This window comes from Anabrus simplex, chromosome 5 (assembly GCF_040414725.1).
Source record: "Anabrus simplex isolate iqAnaSimp1 chromosome 5, ASM4041472v1, whole genome shotgun sequence".
NCBI lineage: Eukaryota > Metazoa > Arthropoda > Insecta > Orthoptera > Tettigoniidae > Anabrus > Anabrus simplex.
The window spans coordinates 156,821,544-156,840,742 of NC_090269.1; the positions used below are offsets into that span (position 1 = coordinate 156,821,544).

General features: G+C 39.9%; 1 protein-coding gene across 1 annotated transcript in view; it reads left to right on the forward strand.

Annotated features, from left to right (window-relative positions):
- Positions 1–19,199, forward strand: part of LOC136874416 (zinc finger protein 354C-like) — a 59,668-nt gene that overhangs the window by 27,324 nt on the left and 13,145 nt on the right. Inside the window, exon 4 of the mRNA XM_068227794.1 lies at positions 18,399–18,694. Coding sequence (XP_068083895.1) covers positions 18,399–18,694 — 296 coding nt within the window. The remainder of the gene's footprint in view (positions 1–18,398; positions 18,695–19,199) is intronic.

Genomic DNA, 19,199 nt, shown 5'->3' on the forward strand with positions numbered 1-19,199 from the left:
GCGTCACTAATAGGGCCAATCCTGTTCATCCTATTTACGAATGACATGCCGACAGCGGAACTCACTAACACGCACCTCTACGCGGATGTCACTGCTATCACAGTACAACACCCTCAGCTAGCATGCACCCGAAAGAGACTACAAGTAACACTTCTGAGCTTATATTCCCTATTCCATTCTTTCGAGAACCCTCCGCTTGATTAATCCACCACTACTACGCGTCAGTTGTGCACGTCACAGTATCACTGTTCTCTGATTGGTTCCTTAGCATGGAACCTCCCAGTCACGCGGCAATTACATGTGATGTTCTAGAACAATTTGGAAGCTGTTTCTATGTCTCTTACACGTGACTTCGTATATTTCCAACCCAGAAGAAGTGCGTATTTAACTTACACAATATTTCACAACATTAAGACACAAAGCTCTTGGCTTACGAGTTTCTACGCCACATAGAATATTCTGATATGTTCTAATTCTTTCTTTGAAATTTTCTGTCATTCCCATTATTATTATTATCACTATCATTTATGAATTATAGACATATACAAACTCTCTTGTAATTTCCCTTCATATATATATATGTGTGTTTATGTGCCTGCTACTTTTTAAATCACAGGCTTTCTACGCTGGAGGTTGCGGATTCGATCCCATTCGAGTCCGTTCGCTCACTCATTGATACGCGGAAGGCGCGTCGTGAACCGCCGTACATGACACTATATACACCAATCAATTCACTGACATTGTAAAGAATCATATTGCCATTAAAAATACTACTCTATGGGAAGGGGACACACTTTCACTATTAGTCTCTTGAAACTTCCACAAGCAGTTTTTATAGTGACTGCTCACACCAGTCCATGGAAGCCTGGGTGAAGTTCCTCGACCACACCTAGTCTGCACTGAAGCGGGTGTAAATTGTCCTCCTTGATAACTACCACCTTGATACCTATACTGGGTTGCTGGAAAGCCCACTTTGGCCTGTTTTGTTGTTGGTTTAAGTATATCTTATGCCTCCTGGTCCAAAAGTGTTGCACCGTTTAGTGCAACCGTTTCCATGCTGAAAGTTTATTGCTAGGTACAAAAGTCACATTGGATTCAGGAGTGGAATTTAAACTGTTTTTAGTAAGAAAATGACTTGGAGTTATGGGTTTGCAGGATCTAAGCATAGGACTGTAAGTGGACGAGAATTTAAACAGGATTCAATTTGTGTGAGCACAGTACGAAGTTCTTCTAATGTTAACGCTGAGTTTCCAACAACTCGATGCAAATGATATTTGACTGACTTGATGCCAGCTTCCCATAATCCTCCAAAATGGGGTGAACGAGGTGGAATGTAGTGCCAGTTGTTACCCTTGTTTGCCAGATTCCTTACAACTGCCTCTTGATGTTGCTGTGATGCCATGAATTGGTGAAGATCTTTTAGTTCTCTATCAGCTCCAATAAACGTAGTAGCATTGTCGCTGTAGGTATCTATGGGGTATGAAACGGCGAAGTGCGGCTAAGAAGGCATCTGTGGTAAGACTGCCGACTACTTCCAAATATACAGCCTTCGTCGTGAAGCAGAAAAGTAGTGCGATGTATGCTTTGATACGGACATTGCTCCTCTTGATAATTGGGCGAAGTAGAATTGGACCTCCTTACTCAATGCCACAAACACTGAATGGACGTGCTGGATGAAATCTGTGCTCAGGATAGTTAGCCATGAGTTGATGACTAGTTACGCCTTTCAATTTGTAACATGTTTACCATGTTACACATTTGTACACTTGCTGTCTGGCTACGTTTCTGCCATTCAGAATCCAATAACGTTAACGGAGGGTTGCTAACAACAATTCTGGTCCTGCGTGAGCTTGTTGTAAGTGATCATGTTTGACAATTAGAGTCGTCAGGTGATGGTGTGATGGTAATAAAGTTTGGTGTTTTGTTGAGAATGGGAGCGACGAGTTCTTCAATCTACCACCTACTCTAAGTACACTATCATGTAGAAATGGACAGAGATTTTTCAGCTGTCGTCGTGTCTTATTAAGGGGTCGTGGTGGAGGGGATATGGGATGTAGAGGGGGGAATAGCTAGTGCGCATACGCGAGGGAGAATACAGAGCACTCTAACGGCTGGCGGAGGAAAAAGGAAATGTTGGGGTACACTCTGCCGCCGAGTTTGTGTGTTACTATAAAACATGACAAATGGTTAACTCAAGCACTCTGTTAGCCGCTCCACCACTATGGGAACAAGATGGCTGACACGCACCTATCTAATCGTCGAATTAAACCTTTGTATGCAAGTGTTTAGAACTCACACGGTTTGTTACCTAACCTGTTCACAAATTTAAAATCTAGACGTATTATGTAATAAACAGGAAAGTTTAGAACAGTCTTCATACAATCTGTCGTGTTGTGAACAGAAAAGAATACTATGTTCGTGGGGCAGACGGGTGCACGGATCGCAACGTGAAGGGAAATGGGTGTCATACATGTGATGCTAGATCACGCAGAGCTCTCTGATGGCATGCCTGTGGGAACAGACTTTACTCCTCACTCTAACGGTTAAGACTAAAACGTAGGGTTGCGCGTACTCTGTCGAAGTAAGCAAGATGGCGACACACCCGGTATACAACCTATATTTGTGATTAGAGCACACGCACACATTGTCGTTTTTTTTTTACCTGTGTGTAAAGCGTTTTGTAAGGGTGAGGTTAGGTCACTACACGTGTTAACCTCACAGAACTTTTCACTAGTTCAACTCTTCTACGAGGAGCCTGTGATTGAACTCTTCTAAGGGGAGACGGTAAAGGGCCAGTTGAAATTAGGTTAGCGTTGGTGGACAAGGTTAGGTTATCATATCACAATAACGTCCTATCCTCAACTACAAGTCACCTAACTAAATGGGCTCTTCTAAGGAGAAACTGTAAAGATCCTTACTTGCAAGTCACCTAACTGATTTGGCTCCTCCAAAGGGGTTCCTGGCATAACCGATTTGGCTCCTTCAAGAGGGGCACATCCTATTCGAATCTTCTGAAGGGGCTTGTGACATTACCAATTAGAACCCCTTCTAGCAGCAGAATTAGCTGATTTAAATCTTTAAACTCATGTTTAAAAGGAACATACTACTGTAGTTTTTCTTTTCTTTTAACACTGGGAAGTTGGTTGTACTTACGCATTATACTTACGTCATTGTTAAGGCTTTGAACGGGAACATAATCTTCAAACGTACGTATGAAATAATACTATTTACGGTATAAACACACGCAACATAAAATAAATGATTGGTAATTGAATATTCAGTGGAGCCGGAATTTTGTCCCGCAAGAGTTCTTTTACATGCTGCGTGGATGCAATGATACGCTGGCTAGCTCTGCTATTAATCTATTATAGATGACCGGTACATCACTGAATACGTGACCTAGGGAAATGAAGAGTGAAGTAGTTTCGCGTTGTTTTCCTCACCTAACAACAATACGTAATGTGCTGCGTTTGCTTTGCGTATTTTATTCTTAACATAGAAAGTAATTTTTTACTCATTTATCAAGTGTACTTAGGAAGAAGTAATGTAGTTTCCCGTTGTTTGCCTCACTGAGCCGGAAGTTGATATTAGTATGTGTGTGGTACACCTAATGAAATGCATGCATCTGTAAATGTGTTTACAATTTATCTAGAGATCGGTTTGATGTTAAATTCGATAGTTCTCCCGTGTGTGTGTGTGTTCAGTTTTCAAACAGCTGTTATAAATGACTTAGGCATCACTGAAGATGCGTACAGGAGAAATATGGGGTGAAGTATTTTCCCGTTGCTGTCCGCATCACTGAAGGGCTGTACTAGGGAAATACGGATTGAAGGAACTTCGGTTGCTATTCTCACAGTAGCAGAATTTAGTATTACGTATGAGTATGCAATGCCTTCTAAAATCATCACTGATAAGGTGTAAGCGGCTCGAAGGCAGTACACATACTCAGTGATTTTAAAAGTAATGAAATTTTTTTTTAACTTCTTTTATATGTATTACGTTAATGTGTAGCTGTACGTGTAATACACATACAGTTTGTTCACTTAAAATTTGTTTAGCGATGTGTCGTTCAGTTCCGTATTTAGTGTCTGGTGTTCGATTTTAGGCTTAACTCGGTAGTGTGTGTTTCGCTTTGAATGTAAAAGTGTGCACGGACTATAGAATCCTCTTTATGCGTTGAATCGTAAACAGCTACACTATTAATCTGTTATAGATTACATAGACATCACTGAAGAAGTGCACTAGGGAAATAAAGAGTGAAGTAGTTTCCCGTTGCTTTCCTCACTCAGCTAGACTCCGTAAAGGTTGCGTTTGCTTTGTGGATTTTATTATTAACATATAAAGCGTACTCAGGAAGTAGTAATGTAATTTCCATGTTGCTTGCCTCACTGAGCCAGAGGTTGCTGTTACGTATGCGTATGGTATGCCTACTTCATAATTAGTGATCGGTTTGATGTTAAATCATATAGTTTTTCCTTTATATGTGTGTGCATGTTCAATTTTCAAACAGCTGTTGTAAGCAGTCTAGGTATATCCCTGCGTAGCAATGCATTCACGCAGCACTTAAAAGAACTCTTGCGGTGCAAAATTCCGACTATGACGGAAATACAGTTTCCAACAATTTATATTATGTTGTATTTTTTACCATAAATAGGATAGAAAGGATGATTTGTAGGATAAAGTGTCTACTGAGTCGAATATGTTTATGCCTAAATCGTTTAACTTGAGGCTAAGCGTTTGTATTCTTCTAATGTTAACTTTGCTACCCTAAGAATACCAACTTTGTTTTAAAAACAGTTTTAGATTTTTTAACAACGTTGCTCGCAGGAAGCTCGAAGACAATATAGCCGCGCCTAGCTGAGTCTGGCATACTACAATGCATGTGAGTAGTTTTAGCTGCTAGGATTGGAGAGATTCTGAAAAAGTGTCATCTAGCTTGCCTGCGTATCATTGCATCCCCTCAGCGTGTAAGAAATCCTCTTGCGGGACACATTTCCGACTCCCTTCAATTTCCAATCATTTATTTTAAATTACGCGTGCTTTTACCATAAATAGTGTGGAAAGTATTATTTCATGCGTACGTTTGAAGATTATGTTAATGTTCCAAGTCTTAACAGTGGCGTAGGTACAATGCGTAAGTACATCAGACTTGAAAGTGTTGGAAGAAAAATTAACAAAAGTACAGTAGTATGTACTTTTAAGGACGAGTTTAAAAATTTAATTCTATTAGGCTTTAGGTAATTCTGCTACTAGAAGGGGTTCTAATTGGTAAGGTCGCAAGTCCTTTCAGAAGATTTGAATAAGATGTGTCCGCCTAGAAGGAGCCAATTGGTTAGGTGATCTGTAAGTGAGCCAAATCGGTTAAGTAACGAACCCCTTTGGAGGAGCCGAATCAGTTAGGTGACTTGCAAATAAGGTTAACACGTGTGTTAATCTAACCTTACGCACGAACGTTAACCTAACCGCACCTCTCACAGGATTTTTACAGTCTCTCCTTAGAAGAGCCCATTCACTTAGGTGATTTGTAGTTGAGGATTGGACGTTATTATGTGATGATAACCTAACCTTGTCCACCAACGCTAACCTAATTTCACGCTAGTCCTTTACCGTCTATCTTTAGAAGAGATCAATCGCAAGCTCCTCGTAGAAGAGTTGAACTAGTGAAGAATTCTGTAAGTGAGGTTAACACGTGTAGTGACCTAACCTCACCCTTTCAGAACGCTTTACACACAGGCTCTTTATGAACGAGGTAAGAAAACAACTGCCAATGTGTGCGTGTGTTCTAAATGCAAATTTATAGGTTGTATGACGGGTGTGCCGCCATCTTGCTTACTTAGACCCTACATTTTAGTCTTAACCGTCAGAGTGAGCAGTCAAGTCTGTTCCCACAGGCGCCCATCAGAGTGCTCTGCGTGATCTAGCATCACATGCATGCCACCCATTTCCCTTCATGTTGCAATCCGTGCACCCGTCTGCTCCACGAGCATAATGTTCTTTTCTGTTCACCACACGTCAGACTGTATGAGGACTGTTCTAAAGTTTCCTGTTCATTACAAAATACGTCTAAATTTTAAATTTGTGAACGGGTTGGTTAACAGACCGTGTGAGTTCTAAACACTCATATTCAAATGTTTAATTTGGTGCTTAGATAGGCGCGTGTCAGCCATCTTGCTCCCCTGCACTACCTAATGGTGGTGGCGTGGTTGATTGCATGCGTGAACCGTTTGTCATTTTTATAGTAATGCACAAACTTGCCGGTAGATTGTACCCCAGCACTTCTTTCCTCCGCCAGCCGTTAGAGTGCTCTGTTATCTCCCTCGCGCATGCGCACTAGCTATTTCCCCTCTACATCCCATATCCCCACCACTACGAACCCTTAATAAAACACGACGACGAGGTGCCTGGCTTCTTGCCTACTCCCGTAGAAGCCTGCAATATTTTTGGTCGAGGACCGGGACATGGTCCTCTGTAAGAAAGAGCAGTCCTTCTCCCTTCGCTTATTTTTTTTGGGGGGGGGGGGAGGTGGCCCCCAGGAAGGGAGGAGAGGACCCTCTCCGCCCTCCTGAAACAAACCTCGGTCCCTAACCTAATCCAATGAGTTCAGGTTAGTGTCTGTAGTTGCAGGTTAGGTAAAGATGTCATCGTGGCGTCATAACCTAACCTACCTGACGTTTGGCCAGCCCACGTAGGTAACGTTTGACGTCATAGTGAGTCATTGCATAGGGGTCAATGACCTTGCCTGCGCCAGAAAAATACTGACTCAGCAAAAATTCAAATTTCCCGCCAAAGCTTGGGAAAACCGCGTGTACACTATCAAATATTTTGCACGAGGAGAAAAATCAACATCTTTTAAAGCTGCCAATAAATGATTATGTGTCCGTATTTATAATATCTATGATAACGTCTACCTGTGTAAAGTTACTAGTTGCCTTCGTCGGTAGCTCGGATTTGATTCCCGATAATGCCTCGGACTTGGAAGACCTAAATCGGGTACAAAATACCTCACAGTCGTTAAATTACACAGGAAAGAGCATAATTGCTCTTGACCGGTGGAGTGTCACCTCCAAGATACAAGAAGCCAGCCTCAATCAGTTGTAGCTGCACTCGGAAAACCGTAGGGTGACCCCACAACTTAGTGTTCATACACTGATGGCCTTATCTATTACAATGTTCCACGATTATTTTAAATAGTGTTCCCGAAGGGGCATAATTACCCATACCGCAAGGCCTTAAGAATAAAGTTACACACAACAGACAAGGAGGCGGAAACACCAGCAACTCCCTAAAGAACATTGTGGAAAAGGTGAGAACCTAAGTGAGCTTAAGGCCCAATGACACCGAGGCTAATCCCATACTAGAAAGTGTGACCAAAAGTGGGAGAATTTAAAAGCCGAGACAAGATTTCCAAAATTTAGATATTGAAACTTAGGTCACCCAGCTCGAAAGAGGAAAAACCTTAGTCACCACTCGTGCTCCCTTACATTAACTATTTTCCCAGTATGGTATAGATCCTACATTTTGGCCCGAAAAGAAGATATTACATGTCAAATATTAGAAAAGTGCTGAGACCTTCCCCTCGAAATACATACAGGCACCATCACATTTTTAGGTAAGTTCTGCCTTTACTGTGTAGCGAGAAAGTTTTTAAAAGTCTGTATTCACTGACGTAGATGGCCGTAGAGAAGGCGCGCAGTTTGACTAGCCGGGGAAGGTTGTTATTAAGAATATGGTAATAGAAAAACCATATATCTGTTATGATGTGTGTGCTTTAAAGGATGGTCTAATGCAGGTTACTTTGGAAATATAACATTACTGTAATAATTTGTTTGTAATTGTTAACCTATTTTAAAATGGTTAAAACTAATTTTGTAAAGAGATGTTTTGTATTAATCCCGAATTGCGATTTACTGCTAAGATTGACCGCTTTCTTTTCAAGCAGCTTCATGTGACGACCATGAATGAACTCAGTATGCTACATGTAGTTACAACGGTAAGTCACCCCATGATCTTCATGTCACTGAAGGCTCCATGGACTTACTAAACAAAGGTCAAATATTTGGAAAGTCTCTTCGTTCTGAGTGGCAACACGCGTTTGCCCTAGTTAGAAGGTAATGGCAACAGAGTTTTCTAGCATTGTTAAAAGTCGCATATTGTAGTGCATGAAATTTAGGGTCCTGAACTGGTGCTGGCCATTCATGGAAGACGAATAATGTTCAAAACTGCATTTATTATGCTTTAGTCTACTACACTCATGGGGGTGATGGAGATTACGACTTCTTCATCAGTCTGATGTTTCCCCACTTATGCATCCACTTTTATTTATTTATTTATTTATTTATTTATTTATTTATTTATTTATTTATTTGTCGTGTCAGAAGCACTGAATTCGATTACATAAGCCTCCGTGGCTCAGGCGGCAGCGCGCCGGCCTCTCATTGCCGGGTTCCGTGGTTCAAATCCCGCTTTTGTGCCGGACGAAGCAGAGGCGGGACAGGTTTTTCTCCGTGTGCTCCAGTTTTCCCTGTCATATTTCATTCCAGTATCATTTCATTTCATCTGTCATTCATTAATCATTGCCCCAGAGGAGTGCGACATGCTTCGACAGCCGGCATAATTCCTATCCTCGCCGCTAGATGGGGCTTCATTCATTCCATTCCTGACCCGGTCAAATGACTGGAAACAGCCTGTGGATTTTCATAACAAAGACTTATTAAGAACCGCTCATAATTGAAGATGGTGGATCTGGGTCACAGCGCTTGGAGTAGAAGATGCTTGCGTTCAGCGGTGTCCCATTCCGACTGATGGAATCTAAGAAGGACGACAAACATGGTCGCCATCCAGCAATGAGCACTTTCATAGAATTCGGTATTGCATTGATAAGTACATGTCGGGCTTAGCCAGCATTAAAGAAGATGAGGTGCTGTCTGCGGTGACCCACATTCAAAAACGGGTGAGTAATACCTTTCCGCAGCCTGTTGGGCGCTTTCCATAACTGGCATCCTTCTGTCTGACCAGGAGGAAGTTCCTCGCCTGGTGCCATCCATTCTCCAGGGTTACTGAGTCTCCTATGCCATTTTCTAAGTCAGGCAGTCCCTCCAAGAGCCTCTGTTGTTTTCAGGAATCTTTTTGCAAGAATCTGCTTCAGAGCATGCTACCTGGTGGCCATACAGAGATTGAGCTTCTGATGTGACAGAATTTTTCATCTACCTCTTTGATGCTTTCTCCCGACGGATGCCAGGAAGTCCAATTCTAGCAAGGCAGTGCAGTTTCTCGAAAGGCGTAGGCCGTAGGCAGCCTGTGGTGATGCGACAGTTCTCGTTAAGTATGACGTCCATCTGTCTTGTTTGACTAGATCTATACCACACTAGGCACCGAATACTCAGCAACAGAATAGCCCAGCGCGAGTGAAGATGTTCTCAGTGTATTTGGCTGTGCTTCCCATATTGCTTGATTCTGGAGCAGTGCTTCCTAAAGGTACAAGTACTTTGTTCATGCACAGTGTTCTAGTGCGACTCGTTTCGATGTAATCTGGAGCCTCTTTGGTCTTGCTAGGATTCGGTTTCAACTGACTGTTCCTGGTGTAGGTTGTGAATACTTTCAGGGCGTCAGACAACTTTTGTTCAACAGTCTCAAACTGTCCAGCTTATGCAGGAATAGTACGGTTTTCTGAGTAGATGAAGCTTTCTGTTCCTTCAAGTAGAAGCTGGCCAGTGGTATAGATGTTAAAAATGATGGTGCAAGGACACTTCCTTGGGGTAAACCATTCTTTGAGATCCTCGTCTACTTCTATTTCCCTGAAATTCATAAAAAAATCTTCTACTCTGAGAGAGATTCCTTATCATACAAGTAGGAATACGTATGTTATGAATATTGATCAAATTCTTCTAGGCGTTCCCTGTACAAAGCTCTGTTATGTGGAAATTTGTGCCTTCCCATCAATAATGGGTAACTCAGCTGGTAATCAATTGAATAGAAGAAGAATGGTGCGTGATTCAGCGTTTGTGATTCAATCAAAAATAGACCAGCACTTTTAAAACTTTTTTTGATGATCACCCACACAAATTGTTTCCAATTGCTGAATATTTTAAAAATATTCACGTTCGCAGAACAAGTGGGCAACATCAGTCTCCTCTTGATATCCTCTACAACGATAGAACGAATATAATGCAGTGACTGTCGAGGACTACTGTTGTGGGACGGCATCATCCAAGTTCTTAACCAAACTACAGAAGGAAATTAAGTTAACCCTTAACTTGACGATGTGCCATTTTTTGCACACTAATATTTAAAAAATATTATCAAATCATCAAGTCAAGCTTTGCATATTTCCTTAAGACTATGTATTTGTCGGACATTCTACAGCACGTGGAAAGAGTTATGTCTCCATCTGCCGGTGCAACTGTGTACTGCATCTACTTTGAGTGAACATGGCGGAGAGAAAGCGCGGTCACCCTAGACAGCAGGTAAATATATGTTTCAAATCGTGTTCGTAGAGCTAAAACAATAGTTTCCAGTTGTCAAATTATAAGCAAGAAGGTTTAGAATTTTGGCTAATGCTTGTTATTTTCTTCTAAACACTAAATTAGAGTAGTTATAATTTGAATTATAGCGCGCCATTTTTGGCACATTACCAAATTTACGAGAGAGCTGCTATTTGTACAAGTGTGCCAGAAATGGCACAGTGCCAAATATTCAGTAATACCTGTAAGTTTTAGAATTTTCTGAAATGTTCAATATAGCTCCTCTGTTTCAAACTTTTTTTATTCAATTTTCTGTGACAGAAACCATATATTATAAGTTACATATTTTATGTAACATTTACTATACAATACTCATTTCAATTTTAGGAAGAAAATGAGGCATTTTCCCATCGCACAAGGAGAATAATGGCGTTAATTCCTGAGCCAGGATCATCGGACATTGGTTCAGATCTTGATGACGAAGAAAAGGATGAACTTCATTATTTTTTGGAAGATGCCCATAAGGAGACTGCAAGTGACTGTGAATCTGATAGTGTCAATGTGAGTTCACCTCCACCATTTCTTCCAGACGAGCTTGTGGAAATGCTTGACAGTTTTGATAAATATGACTTTTTGGACACAACAGATGGTATTGCTTCAAAAATAAATGAACCTACAGAATTTGGGGAAGATACATTTTGTGACAATTCGATTCCAGTAGTGGTTCAATCTCCTCACAATATCATGGGAAGTGAACTGAGTAGAAGTATTGGTGATTCTGGCCTGGTGGCTGCTGGTTGTAGTGCTGAGGCCGTTGCATCTTGTTGTGAGACAGGTCCTGAAGCTGTTATTTCTCCATTTGCTGCCAACATTATTCATACTGATGAATTGTCGTTAGCCGAATCCACGGAAAGTGTGCCTATCTCTAATCATCCAGGTTTACTGGCTTCAGACTTTGCACAAGTTTCTAATTCATCCAAGGAATCACCTTCTACTTCAGGTATGATAACACGTTCAGTAAAAAGTAACAACAACGAAAGTGTTGAGCCAAATTGCACTATTACTTCTAACAGCATAAAACTAACTGGATCATTATCAAAAAAACGAAGAAGTTTCACACCGCCTGCTAGATATCAACCTGCTAACAAAATGTCCCACACATCCAAAGACAATGCTAACAAATCTGTGAAAGATCTAAGAAAAAAACAACAGTGCATAGTGAAAACTACCAGAAAAATAAAATCAAAGACTGTACCCAAAGATAAATACAAATGGAGACCTGGGTCTTTAACTGATAAACCAGACTTTGTACGTAGGGACCTGCAAATTCCTGATACAATCAAAACTCCTTTCGAATATTTTAAAACATTTTTCTCTGATACTTTGGTGGACTTGATTGTTTATAATACCAATGTTTATTCGGTATAAAATAGAGGCAAATCAATCGGTGTTACCAAAGAAGAAATATGTGACATTATTGCAATCGAAATATTGATGGGCATAGTTTCAATGCCTTCTTACACTGACTACTGGTCTCACAAATTTCGGTATTCAGGAGTAGCTGATATCATGTCTAAAGCGATACCAACAGATAAGACGGTTCATACATTTTGTGAACAATGAGGATGTGAATGATGACAGATACTTTAAAGTTCGACCAGTCTGTGATATTATTAGACAGGGATGTTTATCTATTCCCCAAGAATAGCGTTTCTCAATTGATGAAATGATCATTCCATACAAAGGAAGGAAAGCAGGTTCTAGAAAGCAGTATTGTCCGAAAAAACCTAAGAAGTGGGGTTTCAAAATGTTTGTTTTGGCTGGCATCAGTGGAATCGTATATGATTTTGTATTGTATGGTGGTGAGAATACATTCCTTGGGTACACTTTTAGTGAAAAGGTGTCTCAATTTGGTCTTGGAGGAAAAGTTGTGATAGCACTATGTAAATCTATTGTCGATAACCCTTTATCAATAGTGTACTTCGATAATTATTTCACCTCAGTAGATTTGATTCACTACCTGAGAAATGAATTTGGGATTTTCAGCCTTGGAGTAATAGCCAGCTACAGAACACAAAGTTACGACTTGCCTGATCAGAAAGAGCTAAAGGAAAGGGGGAGAGGATCGATCAGTCAGATTGTTTCAGAAGAGGAAAAAATTAACATTGTTCGATGGCAAGACAATAAGCCTCTGACTATCATAAGCTCTTTTGCTGATGCTTACCCTGTCAGTAAAGTAAAGAGATACTCAAAAGAACTGAAACAAAGAGTTGAAGTAGATTGCCCAAATGTTGTGAAAGAATATAACACCCATATGGGTGGTGTTGACATTGCAGGCATGCTAGTTGCACTCTATAGAATTTGGCTCAAAACAAAACGTTGGTATCTTCAGATTTTTGCACAGTTGATAGACACCTGCCTCAATAATGCCTGGTTGTTACAGAGGAGAGAACTACGCCTGAATGGTCTCAAAAACAAGATGACACTGAAAGAGTTTCGATACGAAATATATCAGTGTCTTCTGAAATGTAACAGAATGAGAGAAAATAGAAGAAATATGAAAAAAATTGAACCTCCTAGAGAAGACAATAAAGGAGCCATCAGATCCAAGACCATCAGAAGATGTCCGTCATGACTTTATTGCACACTTCCCAGTTTATACAACGAGAGGGAGGTGTAGATATTGTGTGAAAGGAAAATCAGTAATCCAGTGCAGTAAGTGCGAAGTAAGATTATGTTTAAAGGAAAACAGTAATTGCTTCGTAGGATTTCACAATAAATTGTGAAATTGTAAAATTAACAGTGAAATAGTAAGTTGTAAGTTGTGAAAAAGATGAAAAAGATGAAAAGATGAAACAGTGAATATAAAATTCCAGACTAAAAACTACTGTATGCAGTGCTTTTTAGGCAAAATTTGGCATATACCTTGTTTTGGGTTTATGTTTTATGTTTTTTGATTATGTAAAGTATTACAATGTTTAATAAAATTAATTCTACTACGATGAAGTTCTTAAATATAGTATATGATTGACTAAAATTTATTGATTTTTCCTCTACCTTATTTTCTCTAATACTTAGCAATGTGCCATTTTTGGCACACACAAAACAGTGGTTATATTATCTACAACTTAGCAATGTGCCAAAAATGGCACATACAAGAAAGTGGGTTTAAGGAATTCAAAAATTTTTAAAAATATTTTTCTCACATTCCTTAGCATCAATATATGCAATAAAAAGTATAAAACTATTTGTACACAAAATTATTTTTCTCTGCCAATTTAAGGGTTAATAAACTAATTACAGCTTGGGCAGTTGTGATTCCGCCGTCAGAAACGTCCCACATTTTAAAGATTTTCCCCCAAACTCTAACTGTGTAAAGCGAACTTAAAAGCTACTGGACATAATATAACATTCATTTTCTTTAGAATTAGTTTTAAGTCGCACCGACACAACTAGGTCTTATCGTGACGATGCGGTGGGAAAGGGCTAAGAGTGGGAAGCAAGCGGCCGTGGCCTTAATTAAGGTACAGCCTCAGCATTTGCCTGGTGTTAAAATGGCAACCACGGAAAAGCATCTTCAGGGCTGCTGGCAGTGTGGTTCGGACCCACTATCTCCCGGGTGCAAGCTCAAATATAACATGTAGTTAAATCTGGAACAAGCGCATGTGGGAATATTTTACTCATGAATCCACATTAGATGGGGACAACTGTTCTGAGAACTACATTTACTGGGAAGAATGGATAGGAAAAAGTATCTGCAAATCAGAAAAATAATGTTCTTAAAATAGTCTTGCGAGAACTAAGGCATCTTCCCCACCAGCCGCGTTATGTATTTTATCATCTAATCCTGCAATAAACTGTGTGGTTTTTGAAACTTGCACTATTGTGAGGAAAGTGCTGAAAAGTGATTTGAAGGACCCATAACAGGAGAAAATCAGGAGATGCATAATATTTCACTCGGCTTGGATATTAAGCGCGACTTATTTAACTGAACACCGAGGAAGTTCATCTTTATCATCTACATACATAAAATCTTAAAGCTCGCGTGTCTGTAGGGCCTACATTTATTATATGAGCAATATTTTCTTATAGTTCCTTGTTTCATGCGAGGTACCGATCATCCAAAGCATGTTTACGTTTGGTGTCTGTCTGTTAGCGTTCTTAAAACTGGAGAACTTCGTATTTGGAATATACCCGTTGAGGATAGCGTTATCATGTGCATATATCGTCAAGGGTTTATAGGAAGATTATTCTGAAAATATCTTCTTTAACACTAGGTCTGTCAACAACTGTAGATAACAGACATTTCCCTTGCGCTTATGCGATATACTTGTTCATTATATGACGGATAATAACGGAGAAGCGGATCTGTAGTCCAAGTCCCGTTGAACTTCAAAGTAGCTTTACGGGCAGACCGATGGACATCAATCACATCGGTACCGTATCGTCCTCATTCTGTTCGACTTTGTCGTACTTTACGTTAATACCACGTTCTTTAGGAGTCAAGCATGCCGTATTAAACTTGGAAATGGAGCCATGTAACTTTGCATACATTCATGAAAGAAACATATTGCATTTTCCCATTGGATGAACGGGTACAAGTGCTATTGTAATAATACATACAGAACTAAGAATTATAGGCTACCCCAAAAGTTCTCCATACGACCACCTCGACTGGGAACAACTCATTTTTGGGGTGTGTTAGCGGGTGGGGAAAGTGACCATTACGTCATGTTGGTGCTAAGAGAAGAATGCAAGTAAAGAGATAATCTAATATCTAAAGTTATATTGTGGAAATCCATTCTCGTAACCTGTGGATTACTTGGATGCGTACCGCAGCAGAAAGATTTTGTAAATTAGCCATGTAAGTGTTTATACTTTGTGTATATACATGACCCAGGTCACTAATTTAATTATATTTTATAATTTATAATTTTATAATTTATAATTTATTTATTCGTGTTACTGAAGAAGGAATAATATCTAACTTACATTCTTCTGTTTAGTTTTGTTGAGTTGAGCAACAGCAGAAGAGACGGACTGACTTTAAAATAAATGAATGAATAAATAAGTGTAACATTACTTTTTCATTTGCTTTCAAAGTAAAGTAGGCCTACTCAGTTGTATAACAGCTGTATACATAAGTCTTTTCCGGTTTCACAATGAGATGGCGCCAGCGAAGAGTACGCAGCGTATGCATTAGACACATGCGTCAGTTGGTTCGTCTGACATTAACCTATCAATACACACAAGTTCAGTCCTCCAAACACTAGAGTCTGTGTTGTATCGTTCATTGATCATGTCAGCGTTTGTGTCTGGCTTTGGAAAGTCGCCGTTTGCTGGTAGAAACATATGGTGAAGACGGTCCATCGATTATAACATGTGAGACTTGGTTTCGAAAATTGAAACTTGTGTTTCATGTCTTCTGGGACCAGAGCGGTATTGTTTATTATGAACTCTTGAAGCCCGGCGAAACCGTTAATGCACAACGCTATTGCTAACAAATTATTGATTTAAGTCAGGCATTGATCGAAAGACGACCGGAATGGGCCAGAAGACATGGCAAAGCGCTTACACGACAGTGCGCCGTCTCACACAGAAAAACCGGTGAAAGACACCTTGAAATCGCTTGTATGGGACATCCCTGCGCACACGTCGTACAGCCCCGACCTGGCGCCATCTGAATATCGCCTCTTCGCATCGCAGAGCAGCACTTTAGCAATTTCGAGGCGGTTGGAAAATCGCTCGAAGAAAAAAACAAGCCGTTTTCCTGACTTTTTATTCATAATTTACCTGAAAGATGGGCGAAGTTTGTAAAAGCCGATGGCCAATATTTTGAATAAATAAAAAATGAATTTCCCTTGAAAATAACGTGGTTTCTTCACCACAAAACCCGGCAAAAAACGTATGCATACACCTGGTAGTATAGACATTTAAAACACCTTGAAACACACTGGCGACATCCTTCTATATATGGTCTGAGAACGCTTTGACTGATCTGCGTGGAACTCATTGTGTAGTTTTCGCTCCAACATGTGCACAGTGTAGGGCAGATCTTAATTAGGCCTGAAAAGCAATCGAGAACTGGAAATACAAATCTTCCTCTCCGTTATGCCAGGGAGGACACCGATCTTCGCAACAAGAAGGCATTTCCAGTTTCTTTTATCAATCTTTCTGCTTTGTGATCCTTCAAACGTTACAGTTACATTTTCCTTCATTATCACGCGTATTTTCCAATGATTCAGGAAAACAGGTCAGCCATGCCTCCTGCAAATCTGTGCTAATATGTTCCAATATTTACACCGGAATTAAGCACTTTACAACTGAAATTACAATTCTGTACCGGACTAAAGCAGTAATTTTGCGTCATTTGGAAAAATGGATGTAGAACTACTGTTCGATGATTTTGGAAGTATTAAAATTGAACAACTTGGTGTCATTGGTTTGAGGTATGTCGAAGATCTAATGTGGCAGAGACTTCTTAATGCCCGCAGGCAGCTCCACCGAAACCGTTTAATACAAAGTTTCATCCAGGGAGTTTTACCTCTTCCTTTAAATACCCACTTACCTTTTGTCCCCCCGTTTGTCACAACAATAATTCTTCCTTATTTCGTGCGTTATTTCGAACATGAGTAAGATGTTCTGAGTCCACTTATCTTTCATTCCTTTACAGCAAAGTCTGTGTAAAAACAGACTGTCATTGCCAACGTCTTGAAGGAGAAGGAATTCATCATGTACGTTCAAGGGCTGACAGCAATCGTAGGGCTGATATCGCAGATAAGCGTACCTTTCCTAATTGAAACTACTATCGAGTTTTTGATATTTTGAAGCCAGTTCGAGGATTTTGAAGCAGCCAAATGTTACATCTACGATCTGTCAATTTTCTCGAAAAATCATGAACAAATGTCAGTAATTGGTTAAAGAATATTTACCAGTGGGCTATTCCCTGAATTTTTATCGACTTTTCTAATCGATTTGGACAGAACGTTTACGTAGAACCACATGCAATAAAGGTGCCGAAATATTTCATTTGAATATTTAGGAACGTTCTTTCGGACCTTTCGGTTTATATTGTATTTCCTCCAGATTGTGAAACAATCAGATTTCTGAATACATTATGAGTTATTATAACTAACTATAATATATAATTATATAACATATAATATACAATTATAACTAATTTCAGAGTGATGCGTCATCGTAAGAAAACTATTTGAGTCAGTTCAAACCTCTTATTTGAGTCTTCGGTGAATTGATATTTTGTATATGTGGAATTAGCTGCGGAGTCTCTGGCAACACTTTGCCATAATGGAATATCACGCTAATAAAAATAATATGGCCTCAGCTACCGTGTGCAGACAGTTCAGTCTGACGCCATCTGGGTGTCTGCTCGTCAATTTCGACGTTCTGTTTTACTCTAGGCCTGCTAGATGGCAGACCGTGTAAATCAAAGCTCTTTTGGGCGTCTATGGCTGAGATTTAATTAATTTTGTTGGGTGAACACCAAATGTCACCAGAGATGTTTTACATCCCGACATCGTAGGACATGGAGTGTCGACTGGACCTTTTTTTCCGCTCTTCAAAAATCCGACTACCTCTGCCGGCTTTGAACCCGCTTTCTTGGGATCCGGAACCCGACACTCTACCACTGATCCACCGAGGCGGCTAATGTCATGATAATGAATGATCTGAAATAAACGGAATTTCCCTTTACTGTGTATAGTTTACACTTGACTTCAGATTGTAAAGATTAGAATAAAACATAGCTCATTGATGGTAATTTGGTTCAACCTGCGCATATTTGTTACTTGTAAAGCACAAATAACAATTTATTTCAGTGATTAAGCATGAAATTTATGTTAAATATTTGGCGTATATTTATTTTCCTTTTGGAATTGGTTCTGTTCCTCTGAAATTGTAGTTTTGTTTCTATTACAGTGTGGAGAATGTTGCGTTATTGACAGTACACACTGTCGAAAAGGCACATCATTGTTCAGTTTGCACCATGATGTTTGATGTCAAGTTTGATCTTGTACAACATATGTTAACTCACAGTGGTGAAAAGCCGAATATTTCTACAGATGGCAGATTCCGGAAATCCTCTCTGAAAGGACGTGAGCCCAATGCAGAATGCGAAGGGAAGGTCGCTGAAAATATTACACTTGAAACCGACGTGCGAAGACAAGACGAAGAAAAGCCATACCGGTGTGAGGAATGCAATAAGACGTTTACTCGTAGAAGTGCTCTACTAAAACACATGGTAGTTCATTCTGGAGAAAAGCCATTCTCTTGTGTACAATGCAATAAAGCCTTCAGTCAAAAGAGTTCTCTTCAAACTCACAAACGGATACATACAGGAGAAAGACCCTACTCTTGTGGTTTATGCAGCAGCACATTTACTCGTCGATCGAATCTCCGAAACCACGTATTAATTCATTCTGGAGAAAGGCCGTTTCCGTGTGAAATCTGCTTTAAAACGTTTTCTCAGAAAGGTCATCTTTTAGTACACATGCGAAAACACACTGGTGAAAGGCCGTACAAGTGTGCGCAATGCAATAAGACGTTTAGTGAAAAAGGCTCCCTTCAATCCCATTTACGGAAACATACCGGAGAAAAGCCGTACTGTTGTGACCTATGTGAAAGTTCGTTTACTCGTCGAACTCATCTCAGGAGCCATATGCTAATTCATTCTGGAGTAAGGCCGTATGGGTGTGAAATGTGTAAAATGTCGTTTACTCA